At 40.1% G+C, this 23,759-nt stretch overlaps 1 protein-coding gene across 1 annotated transcript in view; it reads left to right on the forward strand.

Annotated features, from left to right (window-relative positions):
• Positions 1-23,191, forward strand: part of ttc39c (tetratricopeptide repeat domain 39C) — a 49,347-nt gene extending 26,156 nt beyond the window's left edge. Inside the window, exons 3-14 of the mRNA XM_088641978.1 lie at positions 1,089-1,217; positions 1,915-2,029; positions 5,124-5,478; positions 8,193-8,361; positions 9,466-9,559; positions 9,869-9,976; positions 10,910-11,019; positions 11,517-11,640; positions 12,892-12,989; positions 13,530-13,634; positions 15,973-16,011; positions 16,446-23,191. Of these exons, the coding sequence (XP_088498104.1) occupies positions 1,089-1,217; positions 1,915-2,029; positions 5,124-5,478; positions 8,193-8,361; positions 9,466-9,559; positions 9,869-9,976; positions 10,910-11,019; positions 11,517-11,640; positions 12,892-12,989; positions 13,530-13,634; positions 15,973-16,011; positions 16,446-16,535 (1,536 nt within the window). The 3' untranslated portion in view covers positions 16,536-23,191. The remainder of the gene's footprint in view (positions 1-1,088; positions 1,218-1,914; positions 2,030-5,123; positions 5,479-8,192; positions 8,362-9,465; positions 9,560-9,868; positions 9,977-10,909; positions 11,020-11,516; positions 11,641-12,891; positions 12,990-13,529; positions 13,635-15,972; positions 16,012-16,445) is intronic.
• The last annotated feature ends 568 nt before the right edge of the window (positions 23,192-23,759 follow it).

Here is a 23,759-nt window from a genome sequence, read left to right on the forward strand (position 1 = left end):
TGTATCCTGACATTTTTAAATTGACACTATTTGTGTTTTTTTGAAAAATGATAAAAGGTATCTTCCACTGAATAAATGTAAGGTTTCAGAACAAGTGAGCATGGGCTTTTAGCTTTGCAATTTATCGACTTAATTTTGAGCTTCTGTTCACTTAAGTGAATCAATTAAAATAATCCGCACAAAGCTGCTTTTACATAAACAGTAAAAGTTAAATGGCTCATTTAGATGGGTTGTTACAGTATATTTATAGCTGTTTTCTTACAGTTCTGTTTTTTCTGCAATGTTGATTTCATACAGTGTGTGTAATTTGTTTATAAGTCATTTCTTTTTTAAACAATACAAATTAAGTGCTCAGATGTCTTCTACTTGGGACCCCAGAGCTTTGCCTAGCTGAGTGTCTGGGCACCTCAGCTGCTGGCCTTGGCTGTTGCAATACTATGATTACTAGTATTATTACTAGTAATAATAGTAATACTGTACTTGCCCATCTTCTGTCAGATTTTCCTTTTTTGTAATCTGTGTTTTTAATTTGTGCAGTTACCTGTGTCTGACATGACCTGGGTTATTGAACGTTGTGTCAATACATCTAGTTTACAAATGACTGTTCTTATTTATTGATAAGATTCTAATCCCACTCCTCTAATATTTGTAAATACTGATTTATACAAACACGATTTATGCAGGCTTGAACAGAAAAATGAAAGCAGGTCCTAACTATGCATTTTCTCAAGGTGGTCTTTCAAAAATGTTTATATCTGAGTGTATCAGATAAAAAGAGCTGCTTTGTTATCTTTGAAGCCCAGGCTGAAATTGAGAGCTCTTTCCTGTGGATTTTATCAAACATGGAAAAAGTATGTCCTGCTGTATCAGCTCAATTTCTCAGTTGGAAAGATTTCCTGGCTTTCTGTAGCATGTGTACATATTCAAACATGATTGAAAAAGAGGGTTTTATTTTGTAAGCTTTGATGGGGTGGTATGATACTATATAGAGGGCAGTGTATGCTTTTGATCACAAAAGTCTATGTACAGTAGCTGTGGTAGAAATGGCTATCTGCTGCTCTGTACAGTATGTGTGTTTATATTTGAAGAATGCCATGATGACCTTTGAGGAGGAGAAGATGCACATGGCCTGTGAAGACCTGAAGACGACAGAGAAGTTGTGTGAGAGTGACGATACCGGAGTCATTGAGACAATCAAGAACAAGATCAAGCGGAATGTGAGTTGGAGCTGTTGACTGTTACCCAGACAAACAACAACATTGGTCTGTAACCCAAGGAGTGAAACCAGTTCCTTTAGAGTTACAAATGACATGTAAGCCTTCTGCCAATGATAATAATGTGATTAGCATTTGCACCTTTAATAAAATAGACATTGTGGAAGATTTAATTAAGTCTCTTTAGTTAATTGCTGTTCCAGGATGTGATGGATCTCTGTACAGTGGCTGGACAGCATGGACACCTTCAACAGTCTTTCCCTACTTTTGAGGATGGGTGTGCTTATTCAGTGCATTGTTAAGCACTGTTTCCCCTGTGTTGTCTCTACAGTTCCTTGGGACATTTCTGTCAGAGAACTGGTACTCAGTTACTAACGGCAACAGTCTTGAAGTTCTAAACTTCTCATTGACAAATGTTCATCACTGTTGTGTAGGTTTTATGATCTGAAGCAATGGATGTATGTGCTGTGCCATCACTAGACACTCACGAGCCCAGAGAGGATTTCAGGAGGGTGTTTAAATGACTCATCTACAGTATTTTCATGCTATCTGTATACTAGTTCTAGTTCTTACTATTTCATTTGGCTTTGTTGTCATCCATTGCTGCCTTGATGTACCTGCGTAATTGTTCCTTGTACTACACACATGCAGTACATCCACTGCAGCGTCCCTGGTCATGACCATACCTTTGCTTTTCCAGACTGACTCCCAGAGATCCACTTCCTCAGTGGTTGATCGCCTTCAGAGACAGATTATTGTAGCAGACTGCCAGGTGTACCTGGCCGTTCTCTCCTTTGTCAAACAAGAGCTCTCAGGTTTGCTGATTTTTTTTCAATTTATTGCTTAAAAACCCAAACTACTAAAGAGTAATTACTGACACACGTTTCTAATCTTTGGAAGTCTCCATGAAGGACTGCACATTGTGCTGCTCTGTGTCCCTTGACAGACTCCGAATGTTTGAAATAAACGTTGCTTGACAAACAGAAGTGATGCACCCTGTTAGAACATAAGAACATTTACAAACGAGAGGAGGCTATTCAGCTCATCAGGCCCGTTTGGTAGTTAGTGCTTAATTAAATAGATAGGTAGATAAGACTTTATTTATCCTGAAGGGATCAGGATAGACAAAAAAATTAGAATATGTACAGTAATACAAAATAAATATGAAATAAAATAAATAAATGAAAATAAATACATAGGTGTGTGCAAAATATGATCATAGTCACTGTAAAAGCAATAAAATATGTGCAAAATGTGCAAAGGTATATACAGATTGAGTGTCCAAAAAGTACAATGGAGCAACATGCTGTCCATAGACGAGCAAATGAAGAACCAACAGTCCTAGCCAAGGGCAGCGTTATACACCCTGACAGCTGCCGGGAGGAAAGACCTGCGGAAACGTTCCCTTGAACACCGTAGCTGGAGCAGTCTGTTGCTAAAAGTGCTCCACAGCCCAATAACTGTCCCATGAAGCGGATGAGAGGCATTGTTCATGATGGCTGTGAGCTTGGTCAGCATTCTACTCTCAGCCACCACCTTCAGGGGGTCAAGGCTCAGCCCCAACACAGAGCCAGCCTTCTTGATTTGAAGTTTATTGAGCCTATTTGCATCTCTTGTCATGATGCTGCTGCCCCAGCACACAACAGCGTAGAAGATGGCCGCTGCCACCACTGATTCATAACAAATGTGTAGCAATGTTCCACACACACCAAAGGACCTGAGCCTCCTAAGAAAAGAGACGGCTCTTACCTTTCTTGTACAGGGCATCAGTGTTACCAGACCACTCCATCTTATCATCCAGGTGTACCCCTAAGTACTTGTAGGACTGCACCCCCTCTATGTATATGGCCAGCAGCCATATCACCCTGCAACTCACAACTGGCTGGATCAGTACCTGGATGGGAGACCTCCTGGGAAAAACTAAGGTTGCTGCTGGAAGAGGTGTTAGTGGGGCCAGCAGGGGGCGCTCACCCTGCGGTCCATGTGGGTCCTAATGCCCCAGTATAGTGACGGAGACACTATACTGTAAACAGGTGCTGTCCTTTGGATGAGATGTAAAACCGAGGTCCTTACTCTCTGTGGTCATTAAAAATCCCAGGGCGTTTCTCGAAAAGAGTAGGGGTGAAACCCCGGCGTCCTGGCCAAATTTCCCATTGGCCCTTACCAATCATGGCCTCCTAATAATCCCCGTCTATGAATTGGCTTCATTACTCTGCTCTCCTCCCCACTGATAGCTGATGTGTAGTGAGCGTTCTGGCGCACTATGGCTGCCGTCGCATCATCCAGGTGGGGCTGCACACTGGTGGTGGTGGAGGGGGAGGCCCCATTACCTTTGAGTGGAGTGTCCAGAAAAGCGCTATATAAGTGTAAGCAATTATTATTATTATTATTATTATTATTATTATTATTATTATTATGTCCTCACCCTGGATGGAAACAGGGTTCAGCAGAGACTTATTCCTTCGAAAGTCCAGAACCATTTCTTTGGTCTTGCTGGTGTTTAGCTGGAGATGGTTAAGATGACACCACTCCACAAAGTTGGTAATCAAGATCCTATATTCCTCCTCCTCCCTCCCCTCTCTAATACACACCACAATTGCAGAGTCATCTGAAAACTTCTGCAGATGACATGCCTCAGAGTTGTACCTGAAGTCAGAGGTGTAAAAGGTGAACAGGAATGGAGCAAGGACAGCCCCCTGTGGAGCCCCAGTACTGCTCACAGCCTGTTCGGACACACAGCTCTGTAGATGTGCATACTGTGGCCTGCAGGTCAGATAGTCTGTAATCCAGGATGCCAGGGGAGTGTCCACCTACGCCGCCCTTAGTTTATCTCTCAGTAAAGGTGGATGGATGGTGTTAAAGTCACTGGAGAAGTCAAAGAGCATAACTCTCACAATGCTCTCCATCTTCTCCAGGTGAGAGTTAGCTCTGTGTAGCAGATAGATGACTGCATCCTCCACTCCCAAGTAGGCGAACTGCAGGGGGTCCAGTGCTGTACTCACCAGGGTTCAGAGGTGGTCCTATACAAGCCTTTCCTGAGTTTTCGTTAGGTGTGATGTCAGTGCCTCTGGTCTGTAGTCATTCAAGGCTTTAGAGTGCCCCTTTTTGGGTACTGGCACCAGGCAAGATGTCTTCCAGAGCACCGGAACCCTTTCTAATCTCAGGCTCAGGTTGAAGATGTACTGCAACACTGAACCCTGTTGGTCCACGCAGATCTTTATCACCTTTAGCACCTGGACCTCTTGCAACTATTTTTTGAAAGACACCAGGGCATCAGCTTTAACCACATGGCCAGGCAGCTTGTTTCACACTCCTCCAGCCCGTGGGCATAGTGTCCACCTGTGCCCGCTGGTTCGAGCTTCACCGCTCTTTCAGAGGAAATCTGTTGGGTCGGCTTTGTCATTGACTTTGAGGCATTTCAATACCCGCAGCAGGTCCCTTCTCAATCGTCTCTGTCCAGGTCTAAAAAGGTTCAGTTCCTTCAGCCTGGCAGGGTAGGGCATTGCCTCGAGCCCTGGCATGTCTCTGGTGGATTGTCACTGCACTGATTCCAGTGCAGCATTTGTTTTTTCTATAACATGAAGACCAAAAGTGTCTTCAGGATTCTAAATGGGGCCTTTCTAGTGCCTTATACAATTTACAATTTACAATTTGATGCTTTTAACGATGTATCCTTGCATTTTATTTTCTCTTTTAATTGCTTTCCCCACATTGTCTAGAAGATGCAAATGATGTGTCGACATAAACACCTAAGTGTTAATTTCTCCTAGCTCTGTGTTTTCCATTTTTTATTTATAGGCTATTTCTACAGCAGCAGCTTCATAATTACAGTACATGGCTGCTAAGTAAATCCATTTTCTTAGTTCCTAGTTGTGGTACAGAGGAAAATTATATATTTCTTTTTTGTAGCTTATATTAAAGGGGGCTGGATCCTTCGAAAGGCCTGGAAGATCTACAACAAGTGTTACAGCGACATCAGCCTGCTCCAGGACTCGTGTCAGAAGAGGACTTCCCAGGGATCCCTGCCCTCAGATCAGGCCAATGACAACACTCTGTCCCAGGAGGGGCTTTCGGCAGAATCCCTGAGCCGACTGAAGGGCTCCGTGAGCTTTGGATACGGGCTCTTCCACTTGTGCATCTCTATGGTGCCGCCTCACTTGCTTAAAATCATCAACCTGCTGGGCTTCCCCGGAGATCGGCTGCAGGGCCTGTCTTCTCTCATGTACGCAAGTGAAAGTAAGGACATGAAGGCCCCTCTCGCTACGTGAGTAGGTGTATTGTACTGCATGGGGTAATCGGTTTTCTTATAAAGTGTCTGCAGCTGAATGTGGTTATCTGTTGCACTGGGGGGATTTCTTTATCTTGCAGTGCATTATCCGCAGGGGACTCTTCTTAAAAATCACCCCGCATTTCTACATTGCCACTTTTGTACCTCATTCATAAAACCACTATTAAATAACAAGCGTTATTTAATACTGCAAAGGTACAAGTAATAGGTTTATTCCATGCTGAAAAAAAGAAAGAAAACACTTTTCAGGTGTCACCTGAAGAAGGCTCCACGGCCGAAACGTTGTGTTTTCTTTCTTCTTTTTTTTCAGCATGGAATAAACCTATTACTTGTACCTTTGCAGCCTATGCATGCTGACGCAGCTACCCACCTGAATTATTTAGTACTGGCACATTAAGGAGCAAATGCATCGTGTCTAGCAATCATCGCAAATAACATGACTGAGAACAGTGGAATGGAATGTAGAGTCTTGTACCAACGTGGACAGGAGACTGAGGCTGGAATGTAATCCCCACCCATAGTCTTATCCCAGCATGTGATCCCACACATTACCACAGTGATCTAGTAGGAAGGAAATGTGGGGCAGTTTTGCAAATACAGAAACTGCACGGCTCTGTTCTTTGTTTCCCTGTCCAGCTCCTGACAAAGATTTAAACTGATTTAGGCTGGTGAGCTGAAGCCTTTGCTTTGCGTCGTGGAAAACAACAGATAATCCTTTTGTAGTTTAAAGGCTACGGCTGGCAAGATTGAACTGGAAAATTTCTTAAGTCCCCTTTCTCCTAGTAACAGCCTTAAGTATCTCAGGCAAGATGACTTGAACCTCAGGTACCATCAGAAATGAAATTCCTCCCACGATAATACTTTTCTAACATAACAATGTATGTGTATACTTTTAACATGAATATAATATATAATATAATAATATAACTTGGTAAAATGAACAAGTCATACACTGACACATTAATCATGTAAAAATGGAATAAAACAAAAACAATTCCCATTGATCATCTTCTGTGTATTGTTATCACAGCTGAGGAGTAGAAGCCTTGTGCTATTGTTTTTATTTATTAAGTAAAATGATTGCTCTATCTTGATCTGAGTAAACAATAAAAATAGTTTTTAAATAATCACTTTTAGTGTATGGAAATGAGACACAGAAGTCATCCGAAGAGCTTTGGCCATGTGGTTAATACAAACTTAACTCATCGTCCAAAACAATTCTTCTTATTCTTTCTACTGTGTGCATTTCTGATATTGCATGAATATTTGTGCAATCTGTAAGAATATCCCTGTTATCATGCTGTATATTGAAACCATTGAGAAACATGTAACTGTATACATTACATATGTTTTCTGGTCATTTATATCTAGTTTAAAAAAATAGCCTGCATTCTTACAACCCATCTTTTAGCTGGTTGGTGGACAAAAAGATCATTTTGAGAGAAATTGTACTGTATATCTTCCCAACACATTTGGTTCCTTCTCTAAAGAGATTATTTTTGCTGTTAAGTTAAGATAGTTAAAAATACTTCATGGTAAATTTTGCCCAAAAAGGTCTGAAGTAATCAAGTGATAATTCATAAGCTCTACCACACAGGCAATCAATTCAGTACAGCCATTGAATTCTTCACCATCTAGCTAATCAGTTTATTGCACAAACAAATCTAATGGTTGTCTACTATTATAACCTGCCTTCTGTATCAGTATAAGAAACACATTTAGATAAAACCCACCACTGTTAATTTCCTGATTCCATATCTACAGTATATATACAGGTCCATGGCTGCATTATTGGATTTATTTAATCTGCTTCCATCAATGTGTGCCTCTTTCATATTTTGAGCTCCATGGCGAGGTCCTCATGCACACCAATATTTGGAAAGCTTATACTGTATGTAGTGCACAATGAACACACCTTAAATACAGTAGTGCCCTCCTCAGAGTCAGCAGTACACAGTGAAGGCTTATTAGTTATGCAAATAGTATAGCTAACATTTTTCTGTCAACATCTTTCTTGCTTGTGTAAGTAAGAACTCGACAGTGATGGAAAGTCTTGTGCCTTACCCAGATTATGTCAACTCTAGTACAGGATGTGTTTGCCGGGAGCATATTCATTCTGTGGCATTTCAGAGCGCATTCTCATTCTCTCTTGGCATGATGGCCTTGCTTTGCTGAAGCACAGTCACGGGCAAGTGGGAAAAAAAATACAATTTATACTGTGTATACAGTTCCTTGCAAAAGTGTTCACCCCTTTAATTTGATGTCTTATTTTTTGGAGTTACAAATTCGACATTTAACTCTATAAATAGTCAGTTTCAGCATTCAGCTTTTGATTAAAATACTTTAAAAATGTTTATATGTTTGTGTTCCAACACGGCAGGACATCGTGAATAATTTCGCAAGGCCCTGTATATGTGACGTAACTTCAAGATACTTTACCTGGGAGGTAACCAGATGGTATTCATTACCCACAATGCAAGTGGTCAATGAACCTGTATTCACATTTTAAAAAATGCGGAGTTCATGGGGGAAAAAAAACCCACAATTTTTCACAGTTCTTTGCTTTAGCCCATAAGCTGTGTATGAGAGTCCTACCATCAGCAGGCGATGTTGCAGGTCTCAGTGTCTTCCTCAGTGAGTTGCAGAGGCTGTGAAGTGGTCTCTGAGCTGCCCCTGTCCTTGTCCTTCAGGTTGGCTCTGCTGTGGTACCACACAGTGGTGCGACCCTTCTTCGCCCTGGATGGGACAGACACGCAGGCAGGACTAGCAGAGGCAAAAGCCATCCTTCAGAAGAAAGAAGCGGTGTACCCCAACTCCTCCCTGTTCATGTTTTTCAAAGGCAGGGTTCAGAGATTAGAGGTACAGTGACCTTACCTTCTTTTCCCACCTTGAAGCTGCGCAAGACTGGCTCTCGTTAGTACTGAGATCACAGGCGCCCCCAAGGAAAACCGGGTTTAATGCTTCAAGTAATGTTGAAGTAGTTCCATTTGTAATACTTCTGGTATTAATGGTCCCAACAAAGAGAAATTTAGCACCAGAATTGAAAATCCCCAGCAAACAGCAGATGTACGAGAGGCAGCGTACCACTGCATGATCAAGATCTGCACTGCTCGAGACTGTGTCCATATGGTAGTGAGGAGCATCCTGTCTTGTCTTCAGTATACAGTGGCACTTGGACCACTTGGCATTCTTGCCTCGGGTCCAGGATTTTAAACCGGAGGCCAAGTATGGTGCCAGGGAATGCTTTGCTCTAGGAGGTCCCATTCTTTTGGTCAGACATTAAACCATCATCCTGGCAATTTACTCGGGAATAATCCCCTGGCATGGGTGTAAGAGTTGGGTGCTGACCTCAGCGTCCTTGCTAAATCTGTATTCTGGGCTGGCATGTCTGACCTTAATTCAACTGGTGAAACCCTTTCTGACTTCTTCACCTGATTTGCTGTGTCATGAAAGTGCATACTAGCACGTACTAGCATATACCGGTCCATACCAGGCCATACTGGTGCACAGAGGCTGCTGCACATCAGCCTGGTGGGTGGGTGCTGCTTTTCAGTGGTTGGGTTTGCCCATTCTTATCTGTAAAGCACTGTGGGGCCCTTCAGCATGAAAATAGCTGTCTAAATACAAATAATATTGTTGTTATTCAGTTCACTGTGCACATTAGAGTGTAAATTTCTTCTTTGCTCCTCTGTTGTTCAGCCAGCAAATGTTACGCTGGTCCTCATTAACATGCCTTTGTAAGAACTGAATATGTTATTGTTACTATTATATAAAATGTAGTAGTAGTAGTAGTAGTAGTAGTTTGTGATATTAGTTTTTTCCTTCCTTTTTCTGGGTTTGTAGGGGTGCCAAAGAAGACCCTGAACCCTTTTGTGAAATCTCAGATCGTCTCAGTTCAAGGGTTACAGGAGTATTATTAACCTCTGTAAGAACATTCATAGCAAACATTTGTTTTCCCTCCAGTGCCAGATTAATAGTGCCTTGACTTCCTTCCATGAGGCGCTGGAACTTGCAAGCGATCAAAGAGAAATTCAGCACGTGTGTCTGTATGAAATTGGTAAGTGGTCTTTACATGGGTTATCTGAAAGTGAAGCTTAGAGCTTTTGTTGAATAATTAATCATTTTATGTAATAAGTCATATAATTCTGTTGAATAATAAGTATAATAGTGGTAATGTATGTGGTAATTGTAAGAAAGGAAATAGCCTGATATGAATGACCTGGGTTATAGGTGATTCATGATGACCATAAAAACTAGTTAGTCTTCGAGTCCTCCCACCTCCTAGCTCTGCTGTATACAGGTCCTCTTGCAGGTACCCGTTTTATTCATGCCGTTGCAAATGGACACTAATGCATTTCTCTTTCAGGGTGGTGCAGCATGATTGAGATGAATTTTAAAGATGCATACAAGTCCTTTGAGCGGCTCAAGAGCGAGTCGCGATGGTCTCAGTGCTATTATGCTTATCTGACTGGAGGTTTGTTCAGCCTTTTTAGCCGAGCCAATAATTATCTGTCATTTTCCCGTGAAGTTCTAGATTGTAACAGTTCATCAGTACACAAAATCATAACCAATAAGTGAGGATTTCAGATGTTGGCTCTCACAGATACTGTATAACAGTCAGAAACAAGTAGTGGTTATTTAACCTTGAATATTAGAAAGAAAAACTATATTTAGTTCTTCTTGTTTGAGGAATTAATTACAGTGGTATGTTCTTAGAAAAGTTCAAATATATCTAAATTGCTATTATATATGTATTTACTAATGAGCTATACTAACAGTAACTTTGAAGGAGGCAAGGATTACTGTACGTTGAATGTTTTTTTGAAGTATGAATTATGCTTTAACTGAAACAGTCAATATTATTATTATTATTATTATTATTATTATTATTATTATTATTATTACCTGGTGTAGACTAAATGTACTAAAAGGTTACAGGAAGCCTTGCATTAACATTGAAATTTCAATTCCAGGATATATTATGTAATACTAATGCCATAAGTTAAATTATGTAATGTAAACAAAATAATTAAAACATTCTTTGTGATGAAGGGAATTAACTAAACTTGATCAGACATCTGTATTAATAATAATAATAATAATAATAATAATAATAATAAAGTCCCAGAGACGTTGATCCTTATGCATTTTTAACTCCTTATTTTTGTAACATTTCTTTTGGTTTGTGTAGTATGTTTCTCTTCTGTCTTATTGTTGGACACTTTGCTTAACATTTTCCTGTGTCAGCACATATCAGCCAGCAGCAATGAAGATGTATTTGTAGATAAATAACATTAACTTTTGGAGAGAGATCTGTAACAACAGTAGCCTATTGGAATGTGTTTTAGTGAAACACCAGATAAAACCAGTAAGAAGGCCTGATAATCTTTTTATGTGCTTCATGAAGTCTGCCAGGGAGCTACAGGAGATCTGGAGGGTGCAAAGATGGTTTTCAAGGAAGTTCAAAAGCTCTTCAAGAGGAAGAACAATCAGATTGAACAGTTCTCTTTGAAGAAGGTAATTTTATTTTATCATTAGCTGTATATTCAGCATCTTTCTTAAAAACCAAAAAAACACTTGTTCCAACTTTATCTTCACCAACATTACATTTTCAGTAAAAGAATCATGCACTCGTGATTTAAGAGAAGTTGCTTAATCATACTGCTTACTAGTTCGAATTATTTGAAGATTTATAAAACAATCAATTTATCAGCACATCAATACATTTTTTCCTTAATGACAATTCACAAGGGTTCTAAAAATGAATCCTGGGGTACTCAGATTCTTTAGCTGAGAAACTTCACAAAACACACAAAAGAAAACACTGTATGTCTTCATTTTACCACTAGATGGCAACCAACCAACCTTTTAATGAATATGAATTCCACACTACACTGTACTGTTCACTAGGATTGGAGAATATAAACCCCTCTCCCATACATCTGTGATGTATAGTACTTGTTTCTATCCTGAAAGCTGCATGTTTACTTTATCACTGCTGTGTTTCTGGACAGGCAGAGCGGTTGAGGAAAATGTCCCCAACTAAGGAACTGTGTATCCTGGCTGCAATAGAAGTGCTGTACCTTTGGAAGGCTCTCCCTAACTGTTCATTCTCCAAGCTGCAGCACATGAGTCAAGGTGAAACATACTGAGCATCCCACCACTCTCTGTGCACTCATTGAATTGCATCTTTAATCTCCTTAATAGTTTTTAACTTATGTAGCGTTCAGTTGTACTGCTTCAAAGCACCAAGGCAACTGGTTCACAGCTTGAGCAGGTGAAGTGTGTGATGTGTGTGGAGTTTGCATGTTCTCCCCAAGGTTGGATGGGCTTATGCAGGTCTATCTCTTTACCTCTACCTCTGACCTTGTATGGAGCAGCCCCTTTGTCTCTCTCCTCTGTGCTCTGTGTATTGGCTATAAGACCGAAATGGACAAAGAACGATCTTTTGCACTACTTTTATTCATCCCTTTTTCTAATTGCTTCATCCAATTCAGTGTTGAGAGGGAGGTGGAGCTTATCCTGGCAAGCAACAAGGACAAGGCAGGGTACACCATGGATGGGAAGTCCGTCCACACAGGACACACACACTCACACCAGGGTCAGCGTTCCCAGAAGCCAGTTAACCTACCAGCATGTCTTTGGACTGTGGGAGGAAACTGGAGCACCCAGAGAAAACCCACATGGACACAAGAACATACTGTATAAACTCCCCATAGACAGTACGCCAGGTCAAGAATTGAACTTGGAGCCCAAGTGCTGCAAGGCATGGTGCTACCACACTACTTTTATCTTTATGAACTTTGAAACCCATGATTAGGGTTGGAATTCATTAAAACATGCAGTATATGTATGGGGAGTTGTTTATTTTGTTTTTAATCTCCTTCAGTGCAGAATGGCCAGCTGTCATACTTTACTTCCCATTGGAGTTTACCCCCTTTATGATTGCACAACATTAACAAGATTTTTTAAAAATTAAATGAAGGCATGGTCACACACTTATGTGCTGTAACACTGTGGTGTATCGCCGTGTAATTCATGCCTGTTTCTTAAGTATTCTGCATGTGCACTCAGGTTATTAGACGCTTAAGTATTGCCTCTAATGTCATGGATTTCAATTATCCAGATCGCTTTTGTAGAGCAAGAACGAAAGAAAAATTGTTAAATAGTGGGTTCCATGTTCTTTCTTTGAGGTCTCAGAGCTCAGGAACATCTTTATTTTCTCTTTTCCACTGCAGTTAACAATACTGTTTAATTTTTAAAAAATGGCAGCAGGAAGAGTGCCTGTGCTCTTTACTGCATTAGTGCCATGTAGTGTCTTGTATTGCTTAGAAAGGCTTTGTTCTGGTAGATTTGACAAATTTCCGTACAACCTCTCTCTGTCTTCAGCTTTACAAGAAGTGAACGATCCGGCATATGTGGGCTTAAAGAACTTACTGCTTGGTGCCATACACAAATGTCTAGGAAACACGAAGGATGCCATTCAGGTAAGCCCGTTTAAAGAGCCTTGTACTTAGAATTGTTTTACGAATCAAAAGCAGCAAAAAAGCCAGTCACTTTCCATTCATTTACTGTACATGCTTGTGGTTAGGTAGATCTTTAGGTCTTGAGACCGTTAGGGGGCGGTGCAGCAGCTCTGTAGCTAAGGATCCGGGCTTGTGGCTGGAAACTTGCTGGTTCGTATCCCGCGGCCGGCAGAGGAGTCCTACTCCGTTGGGCCCCTGAGCAAGGCCCTTCACCCCAACTGCTCCAGGGGCGCCGTATAAATGGCTGACGCTGCGCTCTGACCCCCAGCTTCTCTCCCTGTCTGTGTGTCTCATGGAGAGCAAGTTGGGGTATGTGAAAAGCTGAATCCCTAATACAAGAAATTGTATATGGCCAATGAAGTGATCTGATCTTTGAGCATTAGAACGATTAGATCAGATTATTTTTTAAAAAACTGAAACCAAGTCACAAATATGTGGGAGCAGCAATGTCTTTGTATCCAAAAACCTGTTTCTTTCTCTTAAATAATTCCTTCTCTCTAGTCCTTCCAGTTGGCTGTAAGAGATGAGCTGGGACGCCAGAGCAATTCCTACGTCCAGCCATACTCCTGTTATGAGCTCGGCTGTATCGTTCTGGAAAATCCAGAGGTAAGAAGTATTTCAGTATTTATCTGTAAAATATCCTCCTTCAAGTCTAAAACGAATTCATTCTTGTTTGTCTGACAGTATGACATAATTATTTTCCATAAATTAGTTTATTGTATTTAAAGCATATAAAATTCACTAGAACTACTTTATTCTTTTAATATTTTGAAAACAGGTCCATCTAAAAAAAATCAGAGAGCATTTTCCGACTGCATTGATGATTGTATTGTCCCTCATCTTGGAAAAAAATTGTGCTCCTCAGGGAAGAAGCACAAGAATATCAACTGGAGTGTCACACGCTGGTGAATTTATCTCATCAGATAATAGCCTAAATTGAGTCAAAAATGTGTCTATTGGTGACTTTCCTGGATCTGACCAGCCAAACTCACATCACGTGACTAACACTGTACATAAAAGAGAGAGTACAGAAGAGAAAATATAACAGGAGAGATGAAGCAGACAGGAGAGAGAGAGTGCCAGTATTTTATACTGCTCAACACTTCATTCTTCACAGATGAATAGGAACCTGTCAGGCGTTTACACACTAAAGGGACTCATTAAATTAAGGCTGTGTGTTTTGTATATGTGTAATTATTTAATTGTCCTTTTTCAGTCTTTTGCTTCCCTTCCCTGCTTTAAATGACTATGCTACTACCCTGTCCAAGCACGTTGGCCAGCAATATTCCAAACCATGTTGCAGAAAAGCTCTGCTCCTACCTGACAAGCTACCGGACTCCTGTCAGTAACCATAACACCTGCCATCTATGTACAATCGATGGTGCTTTATACACATCTTCAGCCATCAGACATCTCCCTTTAAAAAGTCTGACACTAACCGGTACCACTTAAAGCAGACAAAGACCTATTAAAACATGTAAATTACCAGATGAGATTGAATGTTTATCAGTAATACTTTTTTCCTGGGTTTCAGAACCAACACCATAACAAACCATGCTATGCCAGTCTGAGTTAAATCATCTCTGTCTATTTCATTAAATTTCTCTGTGTAGTGCCTAACACAATATCATAGAATACACATTTTGGTTCTAAACATTATATCAGTCTTCTGCCCAACGTGTAGAGTCATCCAAGGATTTTAACCATAAAATAAGGATTACTTCGCATTTATTGTCGCTGCGCTGACAAATTAATTCCATAAATATGTGCATTTACATTAGTCATCATAAAAATGTGAAAAAGGTGTGCGTCAATATGTTCAAACCGATAATGCCACTTTTGAATGGAAACAATGTAATCGAATTAAGCTTGTAACTTTATGCATGTAGAAAAATAAAGTATAAGGATTTTGGACATTGATTAACTATTTTTGCCATCATTGTGATTAACTGATCATTCGTGACTGACTGTGATACAATTATGTCTCTTTGTCTGTTACATCAGCTCTATATCACCACTGTGGTTGATTGGGCACGAGTGATGGGGTAGTTGAACCTATTGAATATCAGGCCAGGTGAAAGTCAAGAAAGAAAATTATAGAGCCAGTATGTCCCACTTACCAAGAGAGCACCACACGTCTGTGGCCGGTGTGTTGGAGGCTGGAGTAAGTCCAGTGGAGTAAGCACTGGATCCTGGTCCTCTAGTCCGCTGTGATGGACATCAGCAATTTGTACTCATCGATGGCATCCTGACTGCACAGCGCTATACTGTAGGGACATCATCTGTGTCTCATCCTGACTTGACAACATTCCAGCAGGCACTTGCTTGTCCACATGCCTTTCTTGGGAGATAAAAATGTGTGAATCAATGTTTAAAGAATAACAGGTTTGGTGCACTCATCCTCAGGAGGCATGAATTGTTTCAGTTTCTGCAAAATGCATAAAATGCGGATCCACATCCATATCCGTCTGTAACATAGGCCCTCGGTTCAGGCTGCCTGACCCAGGAGTCAGGGGTTCAAGCATGGACTAACGGACTAGTTCATGTCACTAGCTGACAGTGACTGGGATTGCCCAGGTGATCGTGCACAGTCGCTCTTCTCAGTTCTTGGTGTTTCAGTGAGGGCTGATCACTGAGTGACACTCCTCTGCACCAGTCGACACTGATGCTCCTGAGCAGGGCTGTGAGGAAAGTAGCTCCAAGGTGGACGCATCACAGGAGCCGCTTCCACATCCTCCCCTGTGGGTACGAGGATATTCCCAGTGAATTGACAGTTATTCTACATTGTCGATATATAGTATCAAAAGCAACTGGCAAGTTTACATTTAAAAAAAAGTTGGAAAATTAATCATTTTAAATTATGGTATACACAGTGTTCTGTGCAGGAAATGTTAGGTGTTTGTACTGTATATATGCTAAAAACTTCTGATTTTCTTTATTTCAGACTACAGGGAAAGGAAGAATATTGCTCCTTCAGGCTAAGGTACGGTATACAGTGTTACCGAGCATTTACTGTATATTGTGAATTTACACAGTGAACTACTGTAAAATCTACTTGAAATGTAATATAATGCTAAGAAGGTAATGCGGAAACAATGAACTTACTAAACTTTTCCTTACAATCCTACAGGTATCCCTTAATTTATGAAATTTCGGTACCAAGTCTACTAATCTATGCCAGTTTTTTTTTTAAATGCTTTTGCTGTAATGAGCAAAATTCCTTCCTTGCTGAGCATCCTATTGTAGGTCACAGAATACACTTCAGTGCATAGCCTGGGTCCAAACATTCTACATCTTCAGTATAATCATATTACTAATTCTGCAGATATCCCAGAGCTGCCGAGGTTTGTCTTAACAGGGAGGAAATCTGTTCTACTTCTGCTTTCTGAAACCGTTTTTTTGTTTCCTCTCCTGCAGGAGGAATTCTCCGGCTATGATTTTGAAAACAGGCTGCATGTGCGCATTCATGCTGCATTAGCCTCCCTTAAAGAAGTTGTTCCACAGTGACACCGTAATCCCTCCCTCCCGTCACACAGGCAAAAAAGCACTCCTGATCTGCACTTTATGTTGTGCGCAAGACTAAGTGGACACAGGGAGCCTGGCTTTATTTATGAAAGCCAGCAGTGCATAATTCTGTGACTTAATTTTATTTCTGAATTTGTTTTATTCTCATCAGTAGGGGAATCGTTTAGCTACGTTGTTTAACACTGAGTTGTTTTGTTACATAATGAAGTTATGAAGAGTCCCAATCCCATAGCAGAGTATCAGGTGGCCCTTGTTTCGTGTTGTTAACCTGGTCAGTCTTGTTTTTGCCCGTCTACAGACTTGAACGATGAGTGGTAGTGCTTGAAAAGCCAAGAGAAGTCTTACTTCTTCATTTTCCTTCAGGCCACATCCATTTGCGGCTGGGGCATAAAACTCAAATCAACAAATCGCAGTTTTGAAGCTATTGTGTTGATTCTGTCAAGAGGCAAGGGAAAGGTTTTTAGTCACTTGTCTGTCTTGCTTTCACAGAACCAGACAAACGTTAATGGCATTTCAATATAGCCATACAAGACAATGCATTAACTCTTACTTAGAAGTTAATTCACTGTTTGTGAGCATCAGTGAGGCCTGCTGTACATAAGTGTTTGAAGAATCCAGCCATCACTAAAACAAACATACTATACTATAAAGGTAATTTGTTTGGGATGGTATAGCAATAGGCAAGATGGAGGTACGCTTCTCAGACTTGCAACAATGATTTTAAATTTAAAGTCAACGCAAGTCTTTGACTTGTGTGCACGAAATGTTGTTCTTGGTTATGAATTAGCAGCAGTTTGGATATCGTTTTACGCAACAGAGCTATAATGTAGTTCAGTAAAAGACCAGCAGAATGTGCTTACTGTCCTACACTGTGAAAGGTGGAGCCAAAATCTGTTATTTAAAGTGCCATCCACTAAAATAATGTTTTTAATGTCACACTAAAAATCTTTCTCTCTTCTCTTTATACATGATCTCCTTTGACCCAAACATGATCTTTTTAGTCTTTTTTTAAGCCGTTGAGATTTTAGACCTTGTAGGATTTTCTTAAATTTCTTTACATAGAACCACTAAATTACCCCTTAAATACATTGGAAAACTATTTTCTATGTATTTTCTAAAGTAACTAAATACCTCAAATTTACACAATTAACACATAAATATAGTATGTGTATATATAGTATTCACACATGTATATAACCTTTGTATGTTGCGTATCACTTAAATATAACGGAGGAGAGAAGCAGCTTTTATTGCCTTTCATTTCTGGTTTTGGTTTATTCCTTTGATTTGGCTTTTGTGACTGAACAAGCTGCTGTCTCACAAGTACATTGTGCATGACTATTTACCATCTTTTGCCACAAAAAAATAATTTTCAAAGTAAGAAGCGCACCAGGAAGTCCCACTGAAATCCAAGATACCAAATCTCCTTTTAATTCAAATTACAACTTCCATTAATTATTATTGGTATTTAAACCAAGGCTGTATTCTGTTAACACCCACACCCACAAATACATATCACTTAATGCAGGCCTTCAATGTTAATCCATATGTAATGTTAAAGTTAGAGCTTTAACCAACAGTTAAAGAAAATTTCAGCCAGTTTGTATATTGTCTGAAAAACAGTAAGGACATAATGGACAAAAAATAGATATCTATATATTGCCAAATTTGTTGATAATGTGTGTGTAGCTGTGTTTGCCTGGGTGATGGAGATTGCAGGTAAAAAAATGCTGCTGAATCTTTTTGGGAAATCAGTACATTTGCAGTACCTATAAAGTCCTTATCAAAATAAATTGATAAAGATTTGTGTATCCCCCATAAATCACCTTGTATTTCTGTGTGTGTATATATATGAATTAGAACATTTGCTACTTTTTTGCAGGGGTTTTGTCCTATTTCTAAAATCTAAAATGTAGCGCAGTAATGATTAGGATATTTTCTCGCAAAATATTTGTATCTTTTTCCTGAGTTTCTAGAATAGCAAAGCATAGTATCTTAGAAGTGCATGTTCATAATCAGGTTCATTTCTTGAGGTTGAATACAATTGCAATATAGTCTGAAGAAATTCAGACATCTTATTCTCGTTTTACGGATAGAAAAGTTTTTAAATAGTTTTTCATCCTTTATTTTAGGATTACAATGAGGCTTTCATATCAGATCATACCGGTGACGAGTGCTTTGTAATATATCGATATTCAGTGCCATGGAAAGGTTTGAAGGTGGCAACAGTGGGGTGGTTACTGAGCACACTATTGTTACCTTTTCTGCTCTTTAGTGTTCGCATTATTAATATCTTTGCGTCTCTGAACAGGTCACTGTTTAATTTTTAAATTACACCACGGATGTTGGTGCGAAAGGTGCCTTGTACTGTAAGTATTTTGGGTATAAACTTATGGCCTCCCCGCCTCAGCCTTTGGGTGGGTTGACTTCATATCTTTCTGCTTCAGAAAAATACAGTTCTTCTCTGGGTGCTGTAAAGGTTGGTGCTCCACAGGACTTGGTTGTGGGTCCTTTACTTGCTCTTTTTGTTACCAATGCAAATGTCAAAGAGTAGTGTAGTCTAGTGGATCAGCCATTGAGCCCGTCACCAGGAGTCGGTTCACCCACTGCAGACCCTGGTATTGTACTCTTGAGAAAGGTACTTTATCCAAGTGATCCCAGTCCATCCAGCTTTAGAAGTAGGGACCAGCATTGCTGGGGGGTGACTCTTGGGACTTGATCTGTGTCCCCTCCTATGGCTGTAAGGAGTCAAGAGCTCTTTAATCTGAATAACCAAAAGACAACTTCTTCAGGAACCACTTTTACATTCCAAGTGTATTTTAGCCATTGAAGTATTAAGTAATTATTTGTCCTTTTGGCCTGCAGATTTTTTGGGATCTACAGCTCAATTTTTGAAATTGGTCCCATTGCTAGCTTTCACTGCAGGAAGGGTACAGAAATGTTAGCACATGCCTTTGGGACCTGTTGATGAGTGAGATTTTCCGTTAGTATGCCTTCCTAACACAATTCCAACTTCTGTACAATACCGCAGGTTGATTACTTGATGACGTCTTCCTGAACATATTACCCCATTGTTTAAGGACTGAAGGAGTAAGGAACAAGTTAGATATGCAAAACCTTGCTTTCTAAATATATGCTGTGGAAATAATTTCCATGTACAGCTCCTCTTGTTTAATTATAATTATTTCCATTGCCTTAAGTCAGACTTATTGGGCTATAATTACTTGGTTTGGTTTTTTTAAACCTTGTTGTGTATGGGTACTATGTTAGCAATTCTCCAGTTGTGTCAATGGCTTCTGAAGAACATCTTTCATTTCCAACTAGTAAGATACCATCAGACACTAGAGATTTATTCATGCTGCAGAAATCACTGCTGAAACACTTCTCCCTCTTCTACGCTAATACTCTCTAGTTATAACAAATGCATGCAACCCTTGCACTTATAAATGGGGAGTGTTTCGGCAGTGACCTCTCCAGCATCTTTTGGAGCCCATAACATTTTCCATGCTGGCCATTTTACAGTTCCTATAAGTTCTGTTTCAGAAAACCAGACGTCTTCTGCGCTCAGTTTACTTGGCAGGTATCTCTGCTTGTCTTGCAAGTGTGATGATGTCTGGCTAAAGACTGCTCCCCATTCTTGGTTGACTGTTCCCAGCTGGTGGCTGTCAAATGTCTCAGCTGAGCTCTGATTATGAAACCTTGAAGTCAACACCTTGACTGGACAAGTAAGATTATTGTGAGAACGAGCTACACATAAAGTAATTTGAATTGATCCTCCCAGTTAAGGTACCTAATCAAACTGGAATTCCCGCTCTGTTGATGTGAAACACTCCATATGGAGGAACAAGTAAAGGTTTGTTCCATGCTGAAAAGAGAAGAAAAGAAAAATGCTCCACAGCCGAAATGTTGTGTTTCTTTTCTTCTCTTTTCAGCAAGGAATAACCCTTGACTTGTTCCTTTACAGGGTACGCATGCCGACGCAGCTCCCTACTTAAACTACTCCATATGGAGGACAGGGTAAGGAAAGATCTAGAAATATACACTTTTCAGAATCTTTCTCACTTGGATGTCAAATTAAAACAAAAGTTTGTAAGATTGATTCCAAAGACAGGTCCTCTAGATGATAAAATCAACTGCTAAAAGGCAGTTAACTGGTCTTTGTTTTATTTGTTTGGCCTCAGCAGTAATTTCACCACAGAATCTCAGATTCTGTACTGACAGAAATAAAGGTCTCAACTATGGTCCTGGAGAGCATCAGTCCAGTAATTGTGGAGGTGAGATTATTAAATAATCATCTATTTTCTGAAAGCCTAGAACATTTATAAACACTCCACATATTGATCAAGATTAATTTTAATGGTGAATTAAGCAGAGTTCTATATGTGGGTATACAGTAAACTGTAAGATTTTGTTAATGTTTTCTTGCTCTTTTTTATGTATTTTAACATTTTTTGGATGCATTAGCTTTAGTGTAAGACTTGCATGTATTGACTGATACCTTGAATAATCTTGGTGGTGTGAGTTTAAGTTATTAACAGGCTTGTTCCTTTTCAACATCTGTATTTTTGCTGTTCACAGTACACTAGTAAAACATAACGTCTTCTAGGATTTATTAAGTGAAGTTGCTGTATATATTGTTCTGAAATACAATATTTGGTGTTTACAGTAAGTATTTAACAATTTAAAATGTTATACAACTAATAATGGTGTGATGCCAAATTGCATAAAATTCAGAAATGAGAAGTCAGAATATGACCTCATGTTTGATCATCTCCCCCTCCCCCTTTCTAAAAAACATGCGTCTCACTGAAGTAAAAAATAAATCTTCCAGCAGCTCTAATCTTAAGTGGAAGAGCTTCACCACCTCCCGGAAAAAGTCATTAGTAGGTCTAGACCATTAACATGAAAATATGGGCGTCTTACTACAATATTTTAGCAGCAAAAATATAAATGTCAGAAAGCAGCAAACCTACAAATTGTCACAGAAACACAATATGTAAATGAAAGAAACAACTATACTGATTACATTCTGTTTTACACCTACATATTAAATACATTTAAATCCACATGTAGCGCATACAAAGCCCTGTAGCACTGCATTTTTTTAAAAACGGTGTTTCTCGAAAAGAGTAGGGGTGTAACCCCAGCATCCTGCCCAAATTTCCCATTGGCCTTTACCAATCATGGCCTCCTAATAATCCCCGTCTATGAACTGGCTTCATCACTCTGCTCTCCTCCCCACTGATAGCTGATGTGTGGTGAGCGTTCTGGTGCACTATGGCTGCCGTCACATCATCCAGGTGGGGCTGCACATTGGTGGTGATGGAGGGGATTCCCATTACCTGTAAAGTGCTTTGAGTGGAGTGTCTAGAAAAGCGCTATATAAGTATAAGCAATTATTAATTATTATTATTAATAAAATGAAAATCAATCTGTCCATTATTTTTTCATAACAACAGTGAAGTATTGCAGTTGTGTACAGATGTTCCTGTATTTTTTTTATTTTTGCTTCCAGCATTACCGTACATCACTCAATAACCGCTTACCCCATTCATAATGGCCCTGTCCTGGGAAGCACTGGACACAAGGCAGAACACATCCTGGACAGGACACCAGTCCATCACAGGGCACACGCACACGCACACGTGCACGTGCACGCACGCACGCACGCACGCACGCACGCACACGGGCACACCAGGCCCAATTAACCTCCCAGCATGCTTTGGGCTATGGGAGGAAACTGGAGCTCCTAGAGACACTTCACACAAACCTAGGGAGAACATGTAAAGTCCACACAGACAGCACCTCACGGATTGAACCCAGGGCCCCAGTGCTGTGGGGCAGCAGTGCTGACCACTGCACCACCATATCTTAAAGTCTTGGGAAATAATTTTACAAACTGGGATTTCAGTACCCATTATAATTCAAAACATGGTGAATATGCTCTCAAAATTACCACATTTTGTAGCAGGAGCATTGCAGATATTCAAGGATTAGACTGAAGAATTAACAATATTGTGCTCATTAACTGTTCCTCTCGAAATCCTTTGGTTTTGATTCTTTCCCGATACAGTATATGGTACTGTATACAGAAACTAACGGTATGATTTTAGTGCTCTTCATTAGTACTCAGAGGTATGATCATGAAGCAATACATTGGAGTTAAGTGTTTTTGAGTTGTTTAACTGGGATTGATGTATTCTGAGGCATTTGTGTTTTTTTTCTGTAGTGGTAAAGTAAGTGCACAATTTTATTTATTGCCAAATATTGGAGATAACAATTATGGTTTTAATAGACAATCTTTAAATATACCTTTCAGCCATCCCTTTTAAGTTTATTTTTTAACTAAAATTTAAATAAAGTTGTGCCACAATGTAAGCATTAAAAACATTCTTTATTAATGTTACATTGTCAATATGTAGCTATAAACCAAGGTCTCACAAAATCCTGTTCATTAGAAAAACCATATACAGAACTTTAAGCCTTGTTAGAACTTGTTAGATACACTCTACATTGGGAAAGGAGTAAATATTTGTTTTTGCAGGAACTGGTTTTCCTGTGTTGAGAAATGTTTTCTTCATGGAATTCAGAAAATTGTCATGAAATAATAAACCTGGTGTTGAAAGGTTACCCTCTAATGCTTGTCTAATGTGGTTATTTACTGCATATCGAAGTGTGGACTCAAGGAGGGGTATTTACGGAGGCAAAGATGCAAAGTCAAATGGTCTTCTATTATGACCTGTTTAATTTACACCCATGATGAAATAGGAATAATAAGCATCAAATACCAGACAGATTTACAGAGTCTCGGCAGTCCTTGCAGGAGAGTCACCGTGAAGTGACACCGGGTTGGCACCTCCTCCCCTGTCTTCTTCCAGTGGAATCGGAAGCTGTTCCTTGTGCAAGCCATTCCTGCGGAGGAAACACACCAGGCTCCAAAGAAGCTCAACGGTCAGTGTGACAGGCCCTGGCCTGGATCCGCTTGGGGTTACTCCAACCCGGGTTCCGGCGCAGTGGGGAGTGAAAGTAGGAAGAGTCCTTGCTGGTCTCCAGGAGGGAGACGAGTGCTGTGGGCAGACACATGCACGCACGCAGGCCACGAGCACCTTATGAGGCAGAGAGAGGAAAGAGGACAAGAAAGTGTTGGATCCCACCCAGCTCAGTTGCTGCTTGGCCTTAACCCCCGGGGCTCAACCCAGAGCGAGA

The sequence above is a fragment of the Lepisosteus platostomus genome, chromosome 8, assembly GCF_059453375.1.
Source record: "Lepisosteus platostomus isolate fLepPlt1 chromosome 8, fLepPlt1.hap1, whole genome shotgun sequence".
NCBI classification, from domain to species: Eukaryota; Metazoa; Chordata; class Actinopteri; order Semionotiformes; family Lepisosteidae; genus Lepisosteus; species Lepisosteus platostomus.